At 43.0% G+C, this 16,493-nt stretch overlaps 1 protein-coding gene across 2 annotated transcripts; it reads right to left on the bottom strand.

Moving 5' to 3' along the window:
- Positions 1-1,979: 1,979 nt before the first annotated feature.
- On the bottom strand, positions 1,980-16,304 carry ZC4H2 (zinc finger C4H2-type containing). Of its 2 annotated transcripts, XM_074601279.1 has the most exons (5): positions 15,986-16,304; positions 10,326-10,497; positions 8,705-8,877; positions 7,407-7,569; positions 1,980-6,318 (listed from the first exon to the last, which is right to left on the bottom strand). In XM_074601279.1, exons 1-5 carry the CDS (start codon positions 16,171-16,173, stop codon positions 6,205-6,207), a joined length of 810 nt encoding a protein of 269 aa, XP_074457380.1. In that variant the 5' UTR covers positions 16,174-16,304; the 3' UTR covers positions 1,980-6,204. The 2 variants fall into 2 exon arrangements, with proteins under 2 accessions (XP_074457380.1, XP_074457382.1); XM_074601281.1 differs by lacking the exon at positions 7,407-7,569 and having other exon boundaries at positions 3,925-6,318.
- Between the last annotated feature and the right edge of the window lie 189 nt (positions 16,305-16,493).

Here is a 16,493-nt window from a genome sequence, read left to right on the forward strand (position 1 = left end):
CTGCCCCCCCCCCCCCACCTCCCAGCTCCTGCTCAAGCCATAACCATTAGCGGGAGTTTTTATAAGTTGCACCTGGACATTGGAGTCTGGGGTGAGGACCTAGATGTTTTGTTCCCATGGGAATATGACTATAAGTCAATTATCTTACTCCATAAATAGCGGACAGCCCAAGAGCCCTTTGAGCTCTCCTGCATGGCAGTGGGCTGCATGCCAGGATCTCCCCTTGAGTGGGATGGTCACTTAAGGTTCTTCTCCTCGAGGCTGAGAGATTCCTTGCCGCAACAGATTCTCGGTAAGTGACTAATAGCATGCTAAACTTTGAAATCTTAGCTAAGTGATATAAGGATTGATTGCGCATATATAATCCTTTAGACATAAACCGTTGACCAAGTCTGGGACTAGGATTGGATCCAGCCGCACCTAGACTCCTCTCTGAGAAGGAGTTTAGAAAGCAAGGGGGTCCTTTCTGAACCTCGGGACTGAACAGGAGGGTCTGCCTGAGAGCTTGTCTGACCCTGGCCTCTATGCAGTAAATAATCAAGTGTACCTTGGCATCGAATCTTGTAAAACACTGTCGCATTCAGTACTAACTTTGTTAAATCACTGTTTTACGTTAATAAACATTTCACTACTTCTCTCTTATGAGTAAAATTAATCACTCTGCCCGTGACAGTGTTACAGCTGGGGTTAGGATTAAGGAACTGGAAAGACCAACTGCATGAACAGAGATTAGTGCAGGATGTTTCAAAGTTTGAGCAATTCAGATGGCATTAAACAAAATAAACAGAAGTCAAAACAATTTGTTTTATCTCGGAATGGCTGTTGTGGTACAAAGGAAGATTAGGGCAGTCATTAGGTTTGGTGGCTTACGTGTGTTTGAAGACAGTACCTACGGAAAAAAATCATGCTTCTTGTATTTAACCAAGCTCAGGTTCTGAGCTCTGTGAGGTCTGGGACAGACGTTCTTCTCTGAATCCGGGTATGCCAATGGATTAAGTTATTTCTCAGAACTGTTTTCATTACCATTGAGTAGGTCCCTTCCTTTGCTGGCAGCGTACATCATATGTGGGCCTTCCTGACAGAGCTGGGTTAGGGAACGTTCCCATAAGCTCCTCAGTCACCACTTTGTTGAGAGGCGTAACTTCGAGGAAGCACTAGCAGAAGACACAATCTCCTAATGGCAAAGCAGGACTCTGGAAGACAGCTATCCTCTACCTTAAATCAGAGCAGGAATCGTGTCTCTTGCTGCTTTCAGTTTAACTTTAGAAAGCAAAACAAACCAGGAGGTTCCTCAGTAGTAAAGAACTGTGAAAAAAATTGAGTTTTGGTCTCTTGGCATTCTAGCACCTGACAGAAGGTGTTGGATATGACTCTTTTCTTTAAACTGAAATCTGTCTGAGCAAGACTTCTTCCCACCTAAGGCTGGTTTGTTTGGAATTAGTTTAAATTGACTGGGAAGTAGTTCAAGCTGAAGCTCTGCGAATCAGTCAGAAACTGAAATAAACGCCCCAGTCAGAGCTTTCGGTGGTTGAACCACAGCAGAGGGATGTGATTTCCTTGTTATTTTTCTGTGTCTGTCTGAGTTTCATAACTGGACACCTGCGAGTGCAAATCAGGCATTTTTATGCATGCAGACTATCTGATTCCAGTGTTAGTAGCCAGTGGTAGGAGAGGATAGGTTTGTTTCAGAAATACCCCCTGGTTTGGGGAATTAAGACACTGTTTCTATGACTCTTACGCAGATGCAGAAATCTTGGAGCTTAAGCTCCAGAAATGTGACTGAGAAGTTTGGCTAGGTTAAAACCTGTATTGCTATCTCCTTTTCCTTTCTATTTTCTATTTTTATGTCCAGAAAGTTCCTATAAACAATTGTGGCTAATTGCATCCTGTTAAATTAGAGAGCTGGGTTTTACCTTTCAGGATATGGCTCAGTATATGGCTCAGTAGCATAAGCAAATAACAGATGTGAAAACAGTCTTCAGGAAGAAAGCATGACATGAAACAAACATTTATTAAAAAGGACTGTACAGACAAATTAAACAGGTATCACACAGTTACTCCTACTGGGCACAGGAGTAAAATATATAAAACACAGAAGCCAGTGAAAACACCAGATATTGCTAAAATACCTAAACGCTAAAAAGAAAACCTATGCTGGAGGAATTAGAAAACTGTAAAATAAAGGAAAGCACTTTTATTTTTTTAAAGGGCTAGTAAAGTCTTAATTTCTTGAATAGTCTGCTATTTAAAGTAACACATCAATGGCTATTCTTTCAAAATTAGATTCTGTAACTTGAAGCCACTGGCAGGTTCAGTCAGTCCGTGTCCTGTTTAGAAAGCTAAAGTTGAATTCAGGAAGTGCAAGTATTAACATTTGGCTTACATTTTCTCTGTAGTTAATGGGGTCCTTGGCACTGAAGTTTGAACAACTGATCTAACCCAGCTTGGGTACAAAAAATTTTATAGCAAAGGCTTTAGACACTAGTAGAGTGTTTGCATCCTTTTAGCATGAGCTTAAGGTGGGACGTAGGGGGAGAGGCTTGTGATTTTTTTTGCCATTTGGTTGCAGAACAACAGGAGTATCCTTTGAGGCAAGTGAAGAATCGGGAAAAGACCCTGGAAACCATCTATAACAAAAGAATCCAGTGATTTTGTTGTTGCTTGAATACCCATTGAAAAGGGAATGACAAAGCCATGGTTAAACCAGACTTGAGTAATATAAAAGTCTTGTAAGCTTTGAGAAGGGTCTTTTTGTGGCTCTTAAGAGAATTTAACCCAAATAAGAATGAATTTAAGCCAAGTGAAAAAGTATCCTCCAAGAACCTTAGGTACAAAGGAAGAGGCCATTGTTGCTCCACGGAGCAAAAATGCACTAGACTCATGGTAAGAACTGTACTTCAGACAGCTTCCTCCTCTGGCTGAAAAACAAGAAATCGATATTTCATAATTATCCCACTAGTCCCTTGAGAAAGGTGCCTGGGAGAAAAGAGCCAGGGGCTGTCAGGAGAAGAGCTCTTCAGTTAAACTTCCTTAATTAATCTGTAAGAGAAAAGGAGAATACTGGTTCCCTATGAAAGATACTGCTTCCCTCCCTCCACCCCCAGGATCCCTTAATAAATAATAGATTTTGTCTCCTTGAAATACTTAGAATTGTAGAATATCTCAAGTTGGAAGGGACCCATAAGGATCATCGAGTCCAACTCCCTGCTACTTGCAGGACTACCTAACACAAAGCTGTATGACTAAGAGCATCGTCCAGATGCTCCTTGAACTCTGACAGGCTTGGTGCCATGACCACTTCCCCTGCGAGCCTCTTCCAGTGACCGATCACCCTCTCAGTGAAGAACCTTTTCCTAATGTCCAATCTGAACTTCCCCTGATGCAGTTTCATTCCATTTCCCTGTGTCCGGTTGCTGGTCACCAGAGAGAGGAGATCAGCAGCTCCTCCCCTGCTGCCCGCCTTGAGGAAGCTGTAGACTGGGATGAGGTCACCCCTCGGTGATGAGGTCACCCCTCAACCTTCTCTTCTCCAAGCTGAACAAAGCAAGTGCCCTCAGCCGCTCCTCCTATGTCTTGCCCTGGAGGCCTTTGACCATCTTGGTTGCCCTCCTCTGGACACTCTCCAAAGTTTGATGTTCTTCTTATATTGAGGCATCCAAAACTGCACACAGGGCTTGAGGCCACACCAGTGCAGTGTCGAGTGGGACAGTCACCTCCCATGACCAGCTAGCCATGCTGTGCTTGATGTACCCCGGGACGTGGTTGGCCCTTTGGGCTGCCAGAGCATGCTGTTGACTCGTATTCAGTTGGACCCATTCTCAGCCAGAACTTCGTAAAGGATGTGATAACAGATTTGTAAGCGCTAGTACATGATTGATACAAACACAACATGTCATATTCACATTTTTTTCTTTTTTTAAAAAAACAAACCTTGTTAAACACGAGGGCACAAGAGACTAGTTTAAAAAAGTAAAAATACAAAACAGCCATACTAAATTAGTAAACAGTGCATCCAGTTTAGAGCTCCAGAGATCCCCCAAGAAAGAAAGACAGACCCTGGCAAAGTAACAGTGAAGTGAGAGCAGCTACGACTACCCCTATCTGTTTCAGAACGGTGAGTCAGAGTTATACAAATCTATCCTTCTATACGTACCACTTCATGGCAGACCATTCCCCCATTCTCCATTGTCACTACTTCTTAAATTTATGTACAACTGTCATCAACATATGCTGCTCCCGTGCATGCATTTTGGGGAGTCCATATGCTGTCCTTTAACTTTTGTCTGCATTTTCCCTTAAATCCAATAGGAATTGCTCTGAACAGGGCACACAGCATGTGGCCACTCTCACATTTAAAATTTGTGTTAGGAAACACGCGTAAGGATAAAGTGAGCGCACTGTGGCCATTTGGAGCATGGGGTCAGACCACCCTCCATTACTGCTGTCTCACAGAGGCTGAATTCCAGTAATTCAGCTAGCAGAATCTGCCCTTCACATATTTCAGCAGCACGTGGTCCAGATTCTGTCTCTGCTGTTGACAGACGTTTATTTGGCTATGAAACATTAAAATAGGAGAATACCAACTGAACTTGGCATAAATTATAGGGCTATATTCAATGAAATAGCCAGGTACTTTATGGTGGAGTTGAGAAATTAATGGCAACGTATGTGATTTGGCCAGCAAAATTGGTCTATGTGGATTTGTACGGTCCCCAGCATTTGGCAAAGTTCTGACGAGACTTGGGGCTTCCCTTTTCTTCCTATTTAACAAGCAAAGTTCTCAATATAACCACTCTAGCATAAAAGTAGAGGAAAACCTGGGCTAAAGGGAGAAGAATGTAAACAGGCAGTCGGCAGTCCCCGTCTCCTGAAGTTAGTGAAAAGAATATTTAATACTTGAGATCAATTTAGACAAAAAGGTGGTGACAAAACTGGGATTAGAAGTGAGTTTTAAGCCCCGATTCTGTAGTTTGGTCACTGCCATCCTCCCTGTTGGAGGAACCGTTGTTACGTGGGGTGAAAAAAGAGGATACAGGAAGGGGTCTAAAGGATCCTTTAGTCAGGGTTCTTTTGGCACACAGACAGAACAAGAAAAAAATCCTAGGCTGAAATAAAGCGTATTTGAAAACGACCTATTAAAAGATACAAAAATAGGAAGTTTTGGTTGAGGGAGGCCAATGACAGCAAAGCCAGGCGGTTCTGGTGAAATACATCATTTTCAGTTGTTGCCGTTCCTAGTGCACGTTACTGAACTCCCCTGTGCTCCAGTGGAGGGAGGATATGTCTGCCAAGGGAGACTTTGGCTGTGGAAACCAGGACCAGAAGACGTGCAGAATGGCTGATGTGCAGTCTGCGCGTGTAGAGATTTGGGATATTTCATGCATGTTTCCTAGAGAACCGCACTGAGCTTGCTGGCCATAGAGCTGAGGAGCACCACCAATACAGTTCATTTGAGCCTTGTACTCAAGACAATCAGTATTCTGACTGCCGGACATAATACCGTATTAACATGTTAAAGCATCACAAATTACATCATTTTTAGAAATTCATACACAGACAGCAACTTGATCCCCCTCCCAAATTTAAAGTCAAGTTTGAGGGCATGGTACAATCAAACTCCAGTACATCAAAACTCACGTGTGTCCTTAATGCACTGATTTCCTGTATAACCAATTTCTTTTTCTCCTGAACGTTTCCTGTATAAAAAGAGCTCTACTGAATACACAAACCTATGCAGTCTTACTAGCTTGGAAAACATATTTGTTATTTAGTGAAACAAACAGACAGTCTGCTATTTCAGCACTTCAAATAGTCTCCTGTTATCAGAAGAAAACAGAATAATCTTCTAGTAATTGTTTGTAAAAAGAGAATGTAAAAGCATTTATGGTAATCGCATTTGGCCAATAGGAATAGCCTGGCATGTAGGATACTTGCATAAGAATTCTACTTCGTTTAGGAGTCCAAAAGATGGAATGACTGAAAGTTAAACTGTAGCACCAGTAATACTTACTTTCCTAAACCTGGATCCTAAGGACTGGAAGGAAATTAGGACAGAACAGGAACATTGTGCTTACATTGCATTAAATAGAAAACAATGGGTCGGTCGTACTTGAGTCTGCACTTCAGTAAAGTCTGGCCACGTTTGCAGTTCTACTGGAAGAGTACTGGAACCGGTCAGGTGTTTGCTCGTCAGGCTTCTGGGTTTCATTCGTCCTGTTTCCTCTTGGGCTTTTTGGGATTCCGGGATCGGCTCTTGGCTTTGCAGAGTGGACATATAGGCGCATTCCGATGAATTTGTTGGTGACACGATAAACACGCCTGAAATGCGACATCGCAACCTCGTTACAAACATTCAAGTGGCATTTGTTACGCGGGTTATTGAGTAACGTATTCTAAGTACAGAAGAAAATAACTAAGGCTTCTCCCTTCATAGGGAAACCGATGCTATGTTCTATTCTTGTACAGTAAATGCAGGCCAACTGAAAAACTACAGTTCAGCAAACACATGGTTCAGGCACGTATGAAGAACTCGAACATTAAATTCTATTTTGTGTTAAATGTTCCACATGTTTTGAAGACGTTACATGCGGAATAGCTCACTGAGTCAGAGCGAAGGCCAACTGCCATGTCACAGAATTCAAGGCAGGAGCGGGTGCTTAGATGAATTCCCCATATTTAACACAAGATACAGAACTCTGCCCTTTTGCTCCATATTACTTTCAGAAAGGCTTTTCGATGTCATAACTCCAGACAGCAAGTACAGAACTATGGAGTGTATCTAAGTCAGTTTGCCTCCTTACTCGGTGAATCTTTGGAACTTGGGTGGGATGAATACCCCCCTGGAATTCTTTAGCTCTTTTTACTGACTACAGAAGGAGCTGAGTCAAACTGTCACTGAAGTGCCTGTGGTTAGGTTAAATTAATCCATATGTTAGTCTTGACTTGAAGATCCCAAGAAGTGCAGAAACAATCACCTTTCCTGGTAATTTGTACCATCAGTAATTACTCTCCCTCATAAAATATGTGCGTTGCTTCTAATGGGAATCCATTTGGGATTAACTCCCGGCTATTAGTTTTAATTTTGCCCAGTGGATTTTTATATTTTTTTTTTTCCCTTACATGCCTTTCTCCCACATGAAGCACAAGAGGAGTGGGAATGGCCTGCATCTCTGGTGATGGAGACTCTTAAATCATAAAGGAGTCAAATAATACAGAGCCTTGTCCTTAACCCTTGATGACTGCTGCTACCGCTTTAAGTCTACTGGAGTTGCTTTTGATTTGAACCACTGCAGGAAAAATCAGAATCAGGACACGTCATTTTTCCTTTTTGTAAATATTGATCAACTTTATAAATATACTACATTCCAATGACAAAAGAGAAACCCCAGGGCGTTCCATCTCCTGACCTTCATCGGAGGTGGCTGTTGTCTGAAGGTTGCCGTCTGTCTGGTATCTTGTTTCCGAGCCACTTGCAGCTGCTGGGCGGCTGCTGCAGCTGCAGCCAGAGACTCTGGGATGGGAGGCTCCTGTGGTTCTGTCTGCCATTCTGCTTTCTGCTTTTCAAAGTAGCTAGACAAAAGAAAACCAAATAAAAAATATGCCCACCTTCTGGAGTATTCCATTTGTTTGCGTTAAAACATAACGGATCGCATTTCCCTATCGTGTTCCTCCACTAGAGCCAAATTGCCTATGCTTAGGCACCACTTGGACTAGTTCATAAATAAAATTGGTAGTATTTTCCTTTGCATTTGTACATTTCATCCATCCAGATTTTCAGCTTCTGAGGTACCTTGATGTACAACTGGATATAAATCTAATCGGATGGAAAATAGGCAACATATATATTTAATCTTTAACAGCTTTGGATGCACCTCTGTCAAACCCAGTTTTTATATTTTATTCTGCTAAAATTACATGTGCAACAGCTCAATACATTCTTTGTAGCGCCAAGGTTCTTGGAATGGAAAACAGCATTTCTGAAGAAATGCAAAAGACATTTTGAAAACCCTGTGTCTGTGAAAATGATGCCAAATATGCTGGGCGTTAAGAGAAATGTAAGTTTCTTAAAACATCACTTGCATTCAAAACTGATCTGTTAAAACAAAGGACGCTGTTCTTTTGAATAGTAGCTAGTTCTGTCACCCTCCTCCACCTAGATTATACCTAAAAATGAAACTGTAATTTATTATCCAAATCTATTCCACATCTAGGGCACACTTACTTCTTGACAGTCACAGATATATGGCGAAATGCCACTGCCATGTGCATGCAGCAAAAAATAAAATCCTGACTAGCAGTAGCACAAACCAGCTGAAGAAGGCTTGGTTTGCATCCCTTTCTTGTATTGCCTCCTACCTCCGCTTGCTAAACGAGCAGAAAAAAATATTTTCAGGAAAGAAAAGTCTTGCTAGAAAAAGCAGCATATGGTCTAAAAATCTAGAGAACCAACCACCCTTGAATTTTTGTATGTCGTATGTCGAGTTTGCAGCTTGGAATAAGCTAAATTTAACTTCTAACAAAGTTTCATTCAGACTGAATGTTACCAAATAAATGTGCTCCCACATCCCTTTTTTGTTAACTTTTGTGTTTCGTGCTTACCTCTTAAGTTCTTTTTTTCCACCTACCAACAAACGTAAAATGACAAAATAACCACTAGAATCGAGAGAAGCTACAAAGCCAGGTAATGTTTGCTTTGGAGACTTACTCAAGGGACAGTTTCTCTTCCTCCTCACATAGATCTGGCAGCCTCTGCAACCCCAGAGTCATCCGCAAAGCATCTACGTGCTCCTTCAGGGGCTTGTACTCCTCGTGCAGGCGACGGGTAGATTCCAAGAGCTTGTTGAGATCGTTCTCCGACTGCTTGATAGTATTCTCCATCTGAAACAGGAGGATGGGCATGTTTTTAAAGAACCGTTCCTTTGACAGCGCTCTGATCGAGCAAAAGGCTGTATCAGAAAGAAGAGATTTTTTTCTCACTCAAGTTGAAAGAGGCTGGAGACAATGCCATAGTAAAACAAAGAGTTAAGATACTGGGAGGATGAAAACTGGGCAAGGAAGAAGCAACTGGAAGTGACATATGAGATGCATTTTCATTTAAAAAGGTGCACTCAGCCTACATGACCTTCTGAACAACAGAAAAAGCAGGTAGAGAGGCTACAGATAAGTCAGCAAGTGAGGAGCTATGGAAAACTTGTTAAAAACAAGTTAAAAAAGAAATTAAAGTAGAATACATTCATCTTCTGTGTTTCTAAGATACCTGAACACCGTCGGTTAGAAGTTAACAAACAAGCTAAGGCAAGGTTTCTGTTTCTTTTACTGCAGTAAACGGGAAAAGCAGCAGAGAAAAAGACAATCTGACAGGAAAAAGAGGGGAGGATGAAACAGAGACTGAGGTTATGCAGCTGGGCAGGGGAACAGACATTTCAAGTGGTAAATAAATGCAGTCTGCACATCCAGCACGCAGCCTGTACTGGCTTACAATGGGGGAGCTTTTTTCTTCTGGTGCAAAGGACAGAAACCTTCAGAGCTAGAAACCACTGTACAGCCCTGTAAGTGCCCTAACGTGATGTAAAAAAAAAGCAATTTAAAAAATATGGTCCCCATTTAGCCCCTCTAATTGGCTACTCTTCCTTGTTTATAAACTGTTTTTCTCTTAATTGTATTAATGCCCTCCAGGCTGGTTCTTCCTAACATTTGGTGGTTCCACTCAGCGCTGAGGGTCAGCTCTTACTAAGAATTTAACAAATATGTATTTTTCCACAATTCTCTTTTCTTCCAAAACCCTCCAATCAAAAGTCCCAACTAGTTGCCAAAGTTTCTCTGTTTCCAGGTGCTAAATGAGGAAAGACTGACAGGAAGAACTATGGGATGCCAGAGTGATGTTACTATGGCTACTGGTAAAGTTGTAGCCACAATGGGCTTGGTTATTTATCCTCTCAGTGCAGATGCTTACTGTGCCAACATTACAAAATATCCTGCCCAAGGCAGACAGGAAAAAACAATTATCCTAAGATAAACTGACTTCTCACTCTTTGTAGGTTCCTAGGAGGGTGGTGTAAGGTCCAGATTACCGAACCAGTGATCGGTCACTGATGTGCACGATTCCACAGCCTGGGGGCTGCCCAGGGAATGGTGGACTCGCCATCCCTGGAGGTATTTAAAAGGTGGGTAGATGTGGTGCTGAGGGACATGGTTTAGTGGTGGACTTGGCAGTGTTGGGTTAATGGTTGGACTCAATGATCTTAAAGGTCCCTTCCAACCTAGACAACTCTGTGATTCTCTATACAACCGTGTCTCAGGCTGCCCGCAGCCGGGCTGTTCCATACCACATTAATATCAGCGTGGATCAGCCGCAGCTCCTCCACGTGGGCCATCTTCTCTTGCAGCAGCAGGTCCATCTCCTGCTTGTATTCTTTCAGGTGCCGCTCCTCAGACTCCAGGGCTTCAAATTCTGCTTTCAGCCGGGCCTTTATTTTTTCCATCTGCAAAGTCTTATTCCTGGATCCCAGCGATAATTAAAGATATAGAGGGACAACAGTACATCATATTTTTTTGCGAGGTGTCACTTTATATGTGAATAGATGTAAGAAGGCAACAGCAGTAATAGACAAGGGTGAGATTAAACATGTCTGAGAAAGGGTGAGGTGCAATGAGAGAACGGAATTCTAATCCCAGCTCTTTTGCTGAGCTTCTCAGTGCTATGAGAATTCTTATACTGAATTATGAAATTAAGAGAACATTGTCAGACTTTAACAATTACCGTAGATTCAGAGAATTTGTACCCATAGAGTTCTACTGCATCGGTTAACGCGGATTAAGCCCTAGTTCCAAAACAGAGAAATTCAGAAAATCTGGGAGGTTTAGCACAGGGTTCTGAGAAATGTAAAATGAATTGGAGGTGATTATAGTATCATATGCACTGACTAAAACTATGTGGGCAGTAATATGAACTGCTAAAATACTAACTTCAACTTCAGGTTAAAGAAAATTCCAGAGGAATGACATATCAGAATAGTAAAAACTCAAATGACACTGGCCATCAACATCCCACTTGTGAGCAACTGCATTCTATGATTCTATGATTCTCTTGGTTCTTTGCTAAGATCTAGTACATGCCACATATTTGTAAATGTTTCTGCCCATATCCTGCATTCTGATTTATTTTGCATTTTTGACAATCTGTAATTCCACAGCAAAAATGTTTAGATGCACAGTCCTTATCTCTCTCTTCAAAGCTAATAATCAGAGTGTGAGTTTCAGTCATCAGAGAGTTTTAAGCAGCGGAACAGCCCATTGCCGTTGTGATCCAACACTTGTCCAAGCTGTTGAACAGAACAAACAAACTGTTCTTGTTCCTGCGCTGTAGTTAATGAAGAGGCTTTAGTTATTTTTCCTATACTGGGTAACCAGTGTGTCAACAACACTTAAACGTTTCTACCAACAGGCTGCAATGTCACATTTCAAGCACATAATCAAGAGTTCCAGGGCTCCTTGCTTTGCCTTGTGTGAACGAAACAAGAAGGTGCTACACATTCCTTTTCAGTCACCTAAAGCCTGGTACGAATAGATCCATATTGGTTTCCAAGTGCACCACTGAATACCACAGTCAACTTGCTACAGTCAAGCGGGGGCTGGGGAAGAAGAGGTTTGCGTTCTTATTTAAATATCCTGTTCCCATCCTCATGCAAAGTGGGGTAAGTTTGATTCAAATTCACCTAAGCAGCAAAGCTGACTGTAGAATGCAGTCTGTAGATTATAGGAAGCTGCCCATCAGATTAGCAGAAGGTGCTGAGCCCCTGGAAGGAGCTGGTCTACCACCTGTTTCTAGGAAAGGGGATTCCTAAACCTCTGTGGGGCATTTGTTCCCTTTACAAACTGTTTCTGTACCCAGTCCCTAAGGGCTCTTTCTGCAACTGCAATATATATTTATCCTGGGCTTTAACAGAGTTATTGTTTTCTCACTCCAACCAAAATTCCCATAGAAATTTTAAAACTAGCCCGAGGACTGTTCTTTAAAGTATATATCAGGTGTCTGTATAGATTTTCTTTTTGCTTTCATTTGACCAAAGCTCACCCTCTGTCACCATCCCCCTTGGGGAGGCTCTGATGTTGTGCCTGTGAATCCTCCTCTCGGTCCCCCTTGTTTCTGTTTCCAAATCGGTCTCTGTGAGTTCAGTATCCGCTCATGCCCCTAGTTTTGGTAACGTTTTCCTGAGTGCCTGAGACATCACTGGCACAACAGGCTTCCAGCATTTGCTGAGGAGGGTGGCAGAAAGCAGAGTCGCTCCCTGGGACAACTAATTAATGGCTATCTGTTCCAAGTGTTACAGCTAGTAATGTGACCAAGGTTCCTCCCTCTCTTCAGGAGTTTGTGAAGCTGCAAGAGATAAAGACAGTATTGTAAATTACGTCTCCAATAGGTATTCAGAAGTGGGCTGCCTGGTAGGGATACTATGAAAGAAGGAGATTTGGAACGGAAGGTCAGAGGGACTGCTGCTTGTTTCCTTAGAACAAACGAAGACAAAATTCTGCCTTGCATTGGTACTTCAGAAATAATCTTAACAGTAAAGTTCTTTCCTCTATATAAATAAGTTGTAGCAGATACAGATTCCTATTGCCAGTGATGGCAACCCATGACTGTTAAGAATAGAAATACCAGACCAAAGATAGATACAGAAAAAGCCAATGACAAATAAGGTCACACCAGAGGTGTGTCAAAGGTCAGAGACATTTACAGGTATTGTGGAAGACATATTTAAAACCAAATTTGATTAAAACTCACATGGTAAGTATGATTATTATGCCTGTAGCTCACCATAAAGTCCACCTTGTTTCATATAGTATGTTTATTATAGAAAATAGAAATTGTATACCTGTGAGCATACATTTATTTTGAAAGGTACGCAGTCATTCCAGTTCTGAAAAGTCTGTATCTCACCATTAAAGTAAAAAATAGCTGATGGAATAATAAGTCAGCTAGTAAAAGTTTTATGAAGGAAGTGCAGAAGCAGCCTGATGGATGTAGATAGAATGCAAGCCTGTAGCTATAACACTGTAATCTTTGATGTCATTGGAGGTGTTCTGTCATTTACTGTACAGTGGCCTATACTAATCCAAATGTAAATATTGGACTTAAACCAGTAAAAGAGATCCTCCCTGCCTTCCATTTTAAATGTGGAAATATTCCACCAAAAATACCATCCAGCCATCCACCCCTGTTGTGAAGTCTCATTGATCCCATTCACTTAAAACATCTATTTAGCAATGGCAGCTTTAATTACTGAAACTGGGAGTATTTGTCCCCAGTTCCCTCCCTGCTCCCCCTCTTGTATTTATGACACCCGTTCACCTGAGACAATGGAGATAAAGCAGTTTCCTTACTGTTACTAGTCACTGGCTGCCACGACCTGCCAAATTGCTCCAACAAATTAGTTGCAGGGGAATGTTTTAGCCCAAATGATTAGCTTTTGATGTTAGGAAAGAAAAAGCGCACACAAATTAGAACTCTTCCTGTTAGCATCAGGCAACATGCAGTAATGTTTTAAAACAGAAACCAGAAGTGTGATCTGTAGTCTGCCTAATGAATTCTGCCCTCATATTCTTTTCCCTTCTATTTAAGTTCTTACGCTACGCTGATGCCAGGAGTCGCTAAGTGTATCCTCACAGGGCATTAAGCAGTGGAACGAGCATCTGCCATCAAGTAAGTTCACTCTCATTCTCTTTGATCTCCTCCCAGTCAGAACACTGAGATACGGTCTTTAGGTATTTGCTTAATTTTATGACTGGCGTTATTTCTTTGGAACTACTTAATGCATACAAATGTTGTGCAGATATTTTTGGATTGTTTACTGACAGCAGTAACTCCATTGAGAACAAATTATATGTAGGTATCTATAGATATGGATATAGGTAGAGGTCTTCAAAATCAGATTTCCAGGATCCCTTCGAAAACCCATCTGAGCTGCCTTTAATAAGTGACAGAGATCAACTACAGGAATGGGCAATTTCTTTGATTTTCATTGTGAGGGCTTTTTTTCCTCTCTGCCTGTAGAACAATACATGGAATGCAGATTAAAATAAAGCCTGCCAAATCTATCAAAGGTGTGTCTGTAAACACGAGAACTTCTCATGTTCTTTTTGAAGGAAATTCTTCATAGAATGCAAACTCCTTTTAAAGGATTTGGGGGTGAAATAGAAGGTTTATTTGATCAGGTTATGTTAAAGGAGACTCAAAATTGACATCAATGTTGTAAGTAGGATCAACTTTTTGATGTTGATTTTTTTTTAAATTTAAAATATATTCAAGCAACTTTCTTGATACTTCACTTGTACACTAAAGCTAGTGCATTTTACAGTACCTTATGCCACAAACAAATAGCAAAAATGACTAATTACAGTCTGTATATCACCTTTGAATATATTATCAGAAAACTGAATGCAGCATAAATTTCCAAATACAGGATATCGTTCTCTGAAAAGGTAATTTAATGAGACATTTAAATTAAGTTTTACAATAATTGGACCACAAACTGTAGTAGGCCATATTTAGATCTGTATTTTAAAACCAAGCCTGCCTAACAGGTGAGTAGCAAAGCATTGCACTTACTCTGCAAAGTGTATGTGTTGTCCCATCTCTTTCTTGAAATAGTTTTGGGATGCTAGATGCAGAAATATTTTTGCTTGATCTTTGTTCACCTTTTATTGTGTGAAGGCGGCCGATGCCCATACGCTGCTGCCTAATTCATCTCTCCCATGGGTAATACGTGCTTCTTAGAGGTGCCGTGGCCAGCCAGAAGTCTCTGTGCCTCGTGGCACTGCTTTTGTCCCCTGCCCTGTCTCCTCTCTCCCCGACAGCCCCTCTCCGGCTGTCGTGTCCCAAAACACTTCTCATCACTCTGGGGTTACCCACTATCAGCATGGCCTTACACCTCCCAGCTCCATGCTAAATCACTGCCCTCGCTTTCTGCATAATGTATTTTAGCTTTTGGATGCACGAATTCCTACTGAATACAGACAGCTCAAGCCTAATCCTGAAAATTGATGCCTTAAGCTGAAGAGTGAAAATGCCCTACCTAAAAGCTAAGAAAGAGGCACGTCCACGATGCGGGCACACAGGGTGCCGTGCCTGTCAGTCCCCTCTTTCAGTGCACCCTGCGGTCACCCTGGGAAGGATGCGGTGCATGAACCTCCGGTGCACCCACCGCCTTGCACCCAACGGCAGCGAGCTCCTGGAGGGACAGCCAGTGTGTGTGGTCCCCCCTTCATCCACCCATCCATCCATCCATCCGTCTGTCCATCCCTTCCTCCTTCCCTCCATCCCCGTAACACCCCTCACCACTCCGGGTTCTCTCGCCTGCTCGGCTGCCTCTCCAGCTGCTAACACGGGCACGAATTCCACGTCCCCCCGCAGGCCACAGCCCCGGCGAAAGCTGAACCTGACCCCCTCCAAACACTGGCCGCCCGGGGGGGCCCTATCCCCCCCCCGCCACCCGCGGGTCTCCGCCCGCCGGTGCCCGCCCGGAGTCCCACGCTGCTTCTCCTGCCATCCTCTGCCTCTCCCAGCCGGGAGCGAGTGGGGCAAAATAACAGATTTATGTCAGAGTGCCTCGGCAATAAGAAATAATAATTGAAAGGGCTTATAACCGCCCCCCCCCCCCGCCACCCGCAGCCCGACCCCGCTCCCCCCGCTGCGTGGGGCCGCCGCGTCCCCCCGCACCCGCGCACGCTTCCTTCTCCCGTTATCGCTTGGGGGTAATTCCCTGGAAATCCACCGCCGCCCTCCACCGCGCATTCCAGCGGCGATTCCCAGCAGCAGATGCTCCCTCCCTACCTAGAAAAACGTCTTTCCAGCTCTCACGGCGAAGCCCAGCGGCGGGTTTCTCTCCCTCGGGGGCACAATAGGGACTTTCGGGGCGCTGCAACCCCTCCGCTCCCCCCAGGAAAAAGCCGCTTCGTGGAACTGATGCGGCACAAAAAGCCAACCTACCTGATCTCCTTGATGCTCTCGAGTTTGCACATGATTTCTTGCTCGTCTGCCATGCTTTCCGCTCCGGATTTAAACCTCCCGTGCGATGTACAAAATACTAGGGGAGAAAAAAAAAAAAAAATTAAAAAAAAAAGCAAAACAAAAAACCACCGTACAATAGACACAATGTAGTCACCCCCTCCCAGCATCGGGGCTCTGAGCCTGTGCGGTAGGCTCTAGTGGGAGCTGTGGGACTTCGAGTCCAGCTTCCCATTGCTGCGCGGGCAGATCCACGGCAGAAAGACTACAACACCCACAAGGCAGAGCAGAGCTTTCCTGCCCTCCTTCCTGCAACTGCATTTTAAATCCATTTGTCACACCTCGTTATGTCAAAGGTTGTTAGGAGTGCAAAAAAAAGAGCAGGCGGCTTCCTCCTGAGACCTGTGCCATGTTTAGCACTTCGTTAAAATTATGGAATGCGCACTAAGAGGCTGTGGAATGAGTTCCCGATTTTGATTAAAAACTTTTT

The sequence above is a fragment of the Larus michahellis genome, chromosome 9 (assembly GCF_964199755.1).
Source record: "Larus michahellis chromosome 9, bLarMic1.1, whole genome shotgun sequence".
Taxonomy (NCBI): Eukaryota; Metazoa; Chordata; class Aves; order Charadriiformes; family Laridae; genus Larus; species Larus michahellis.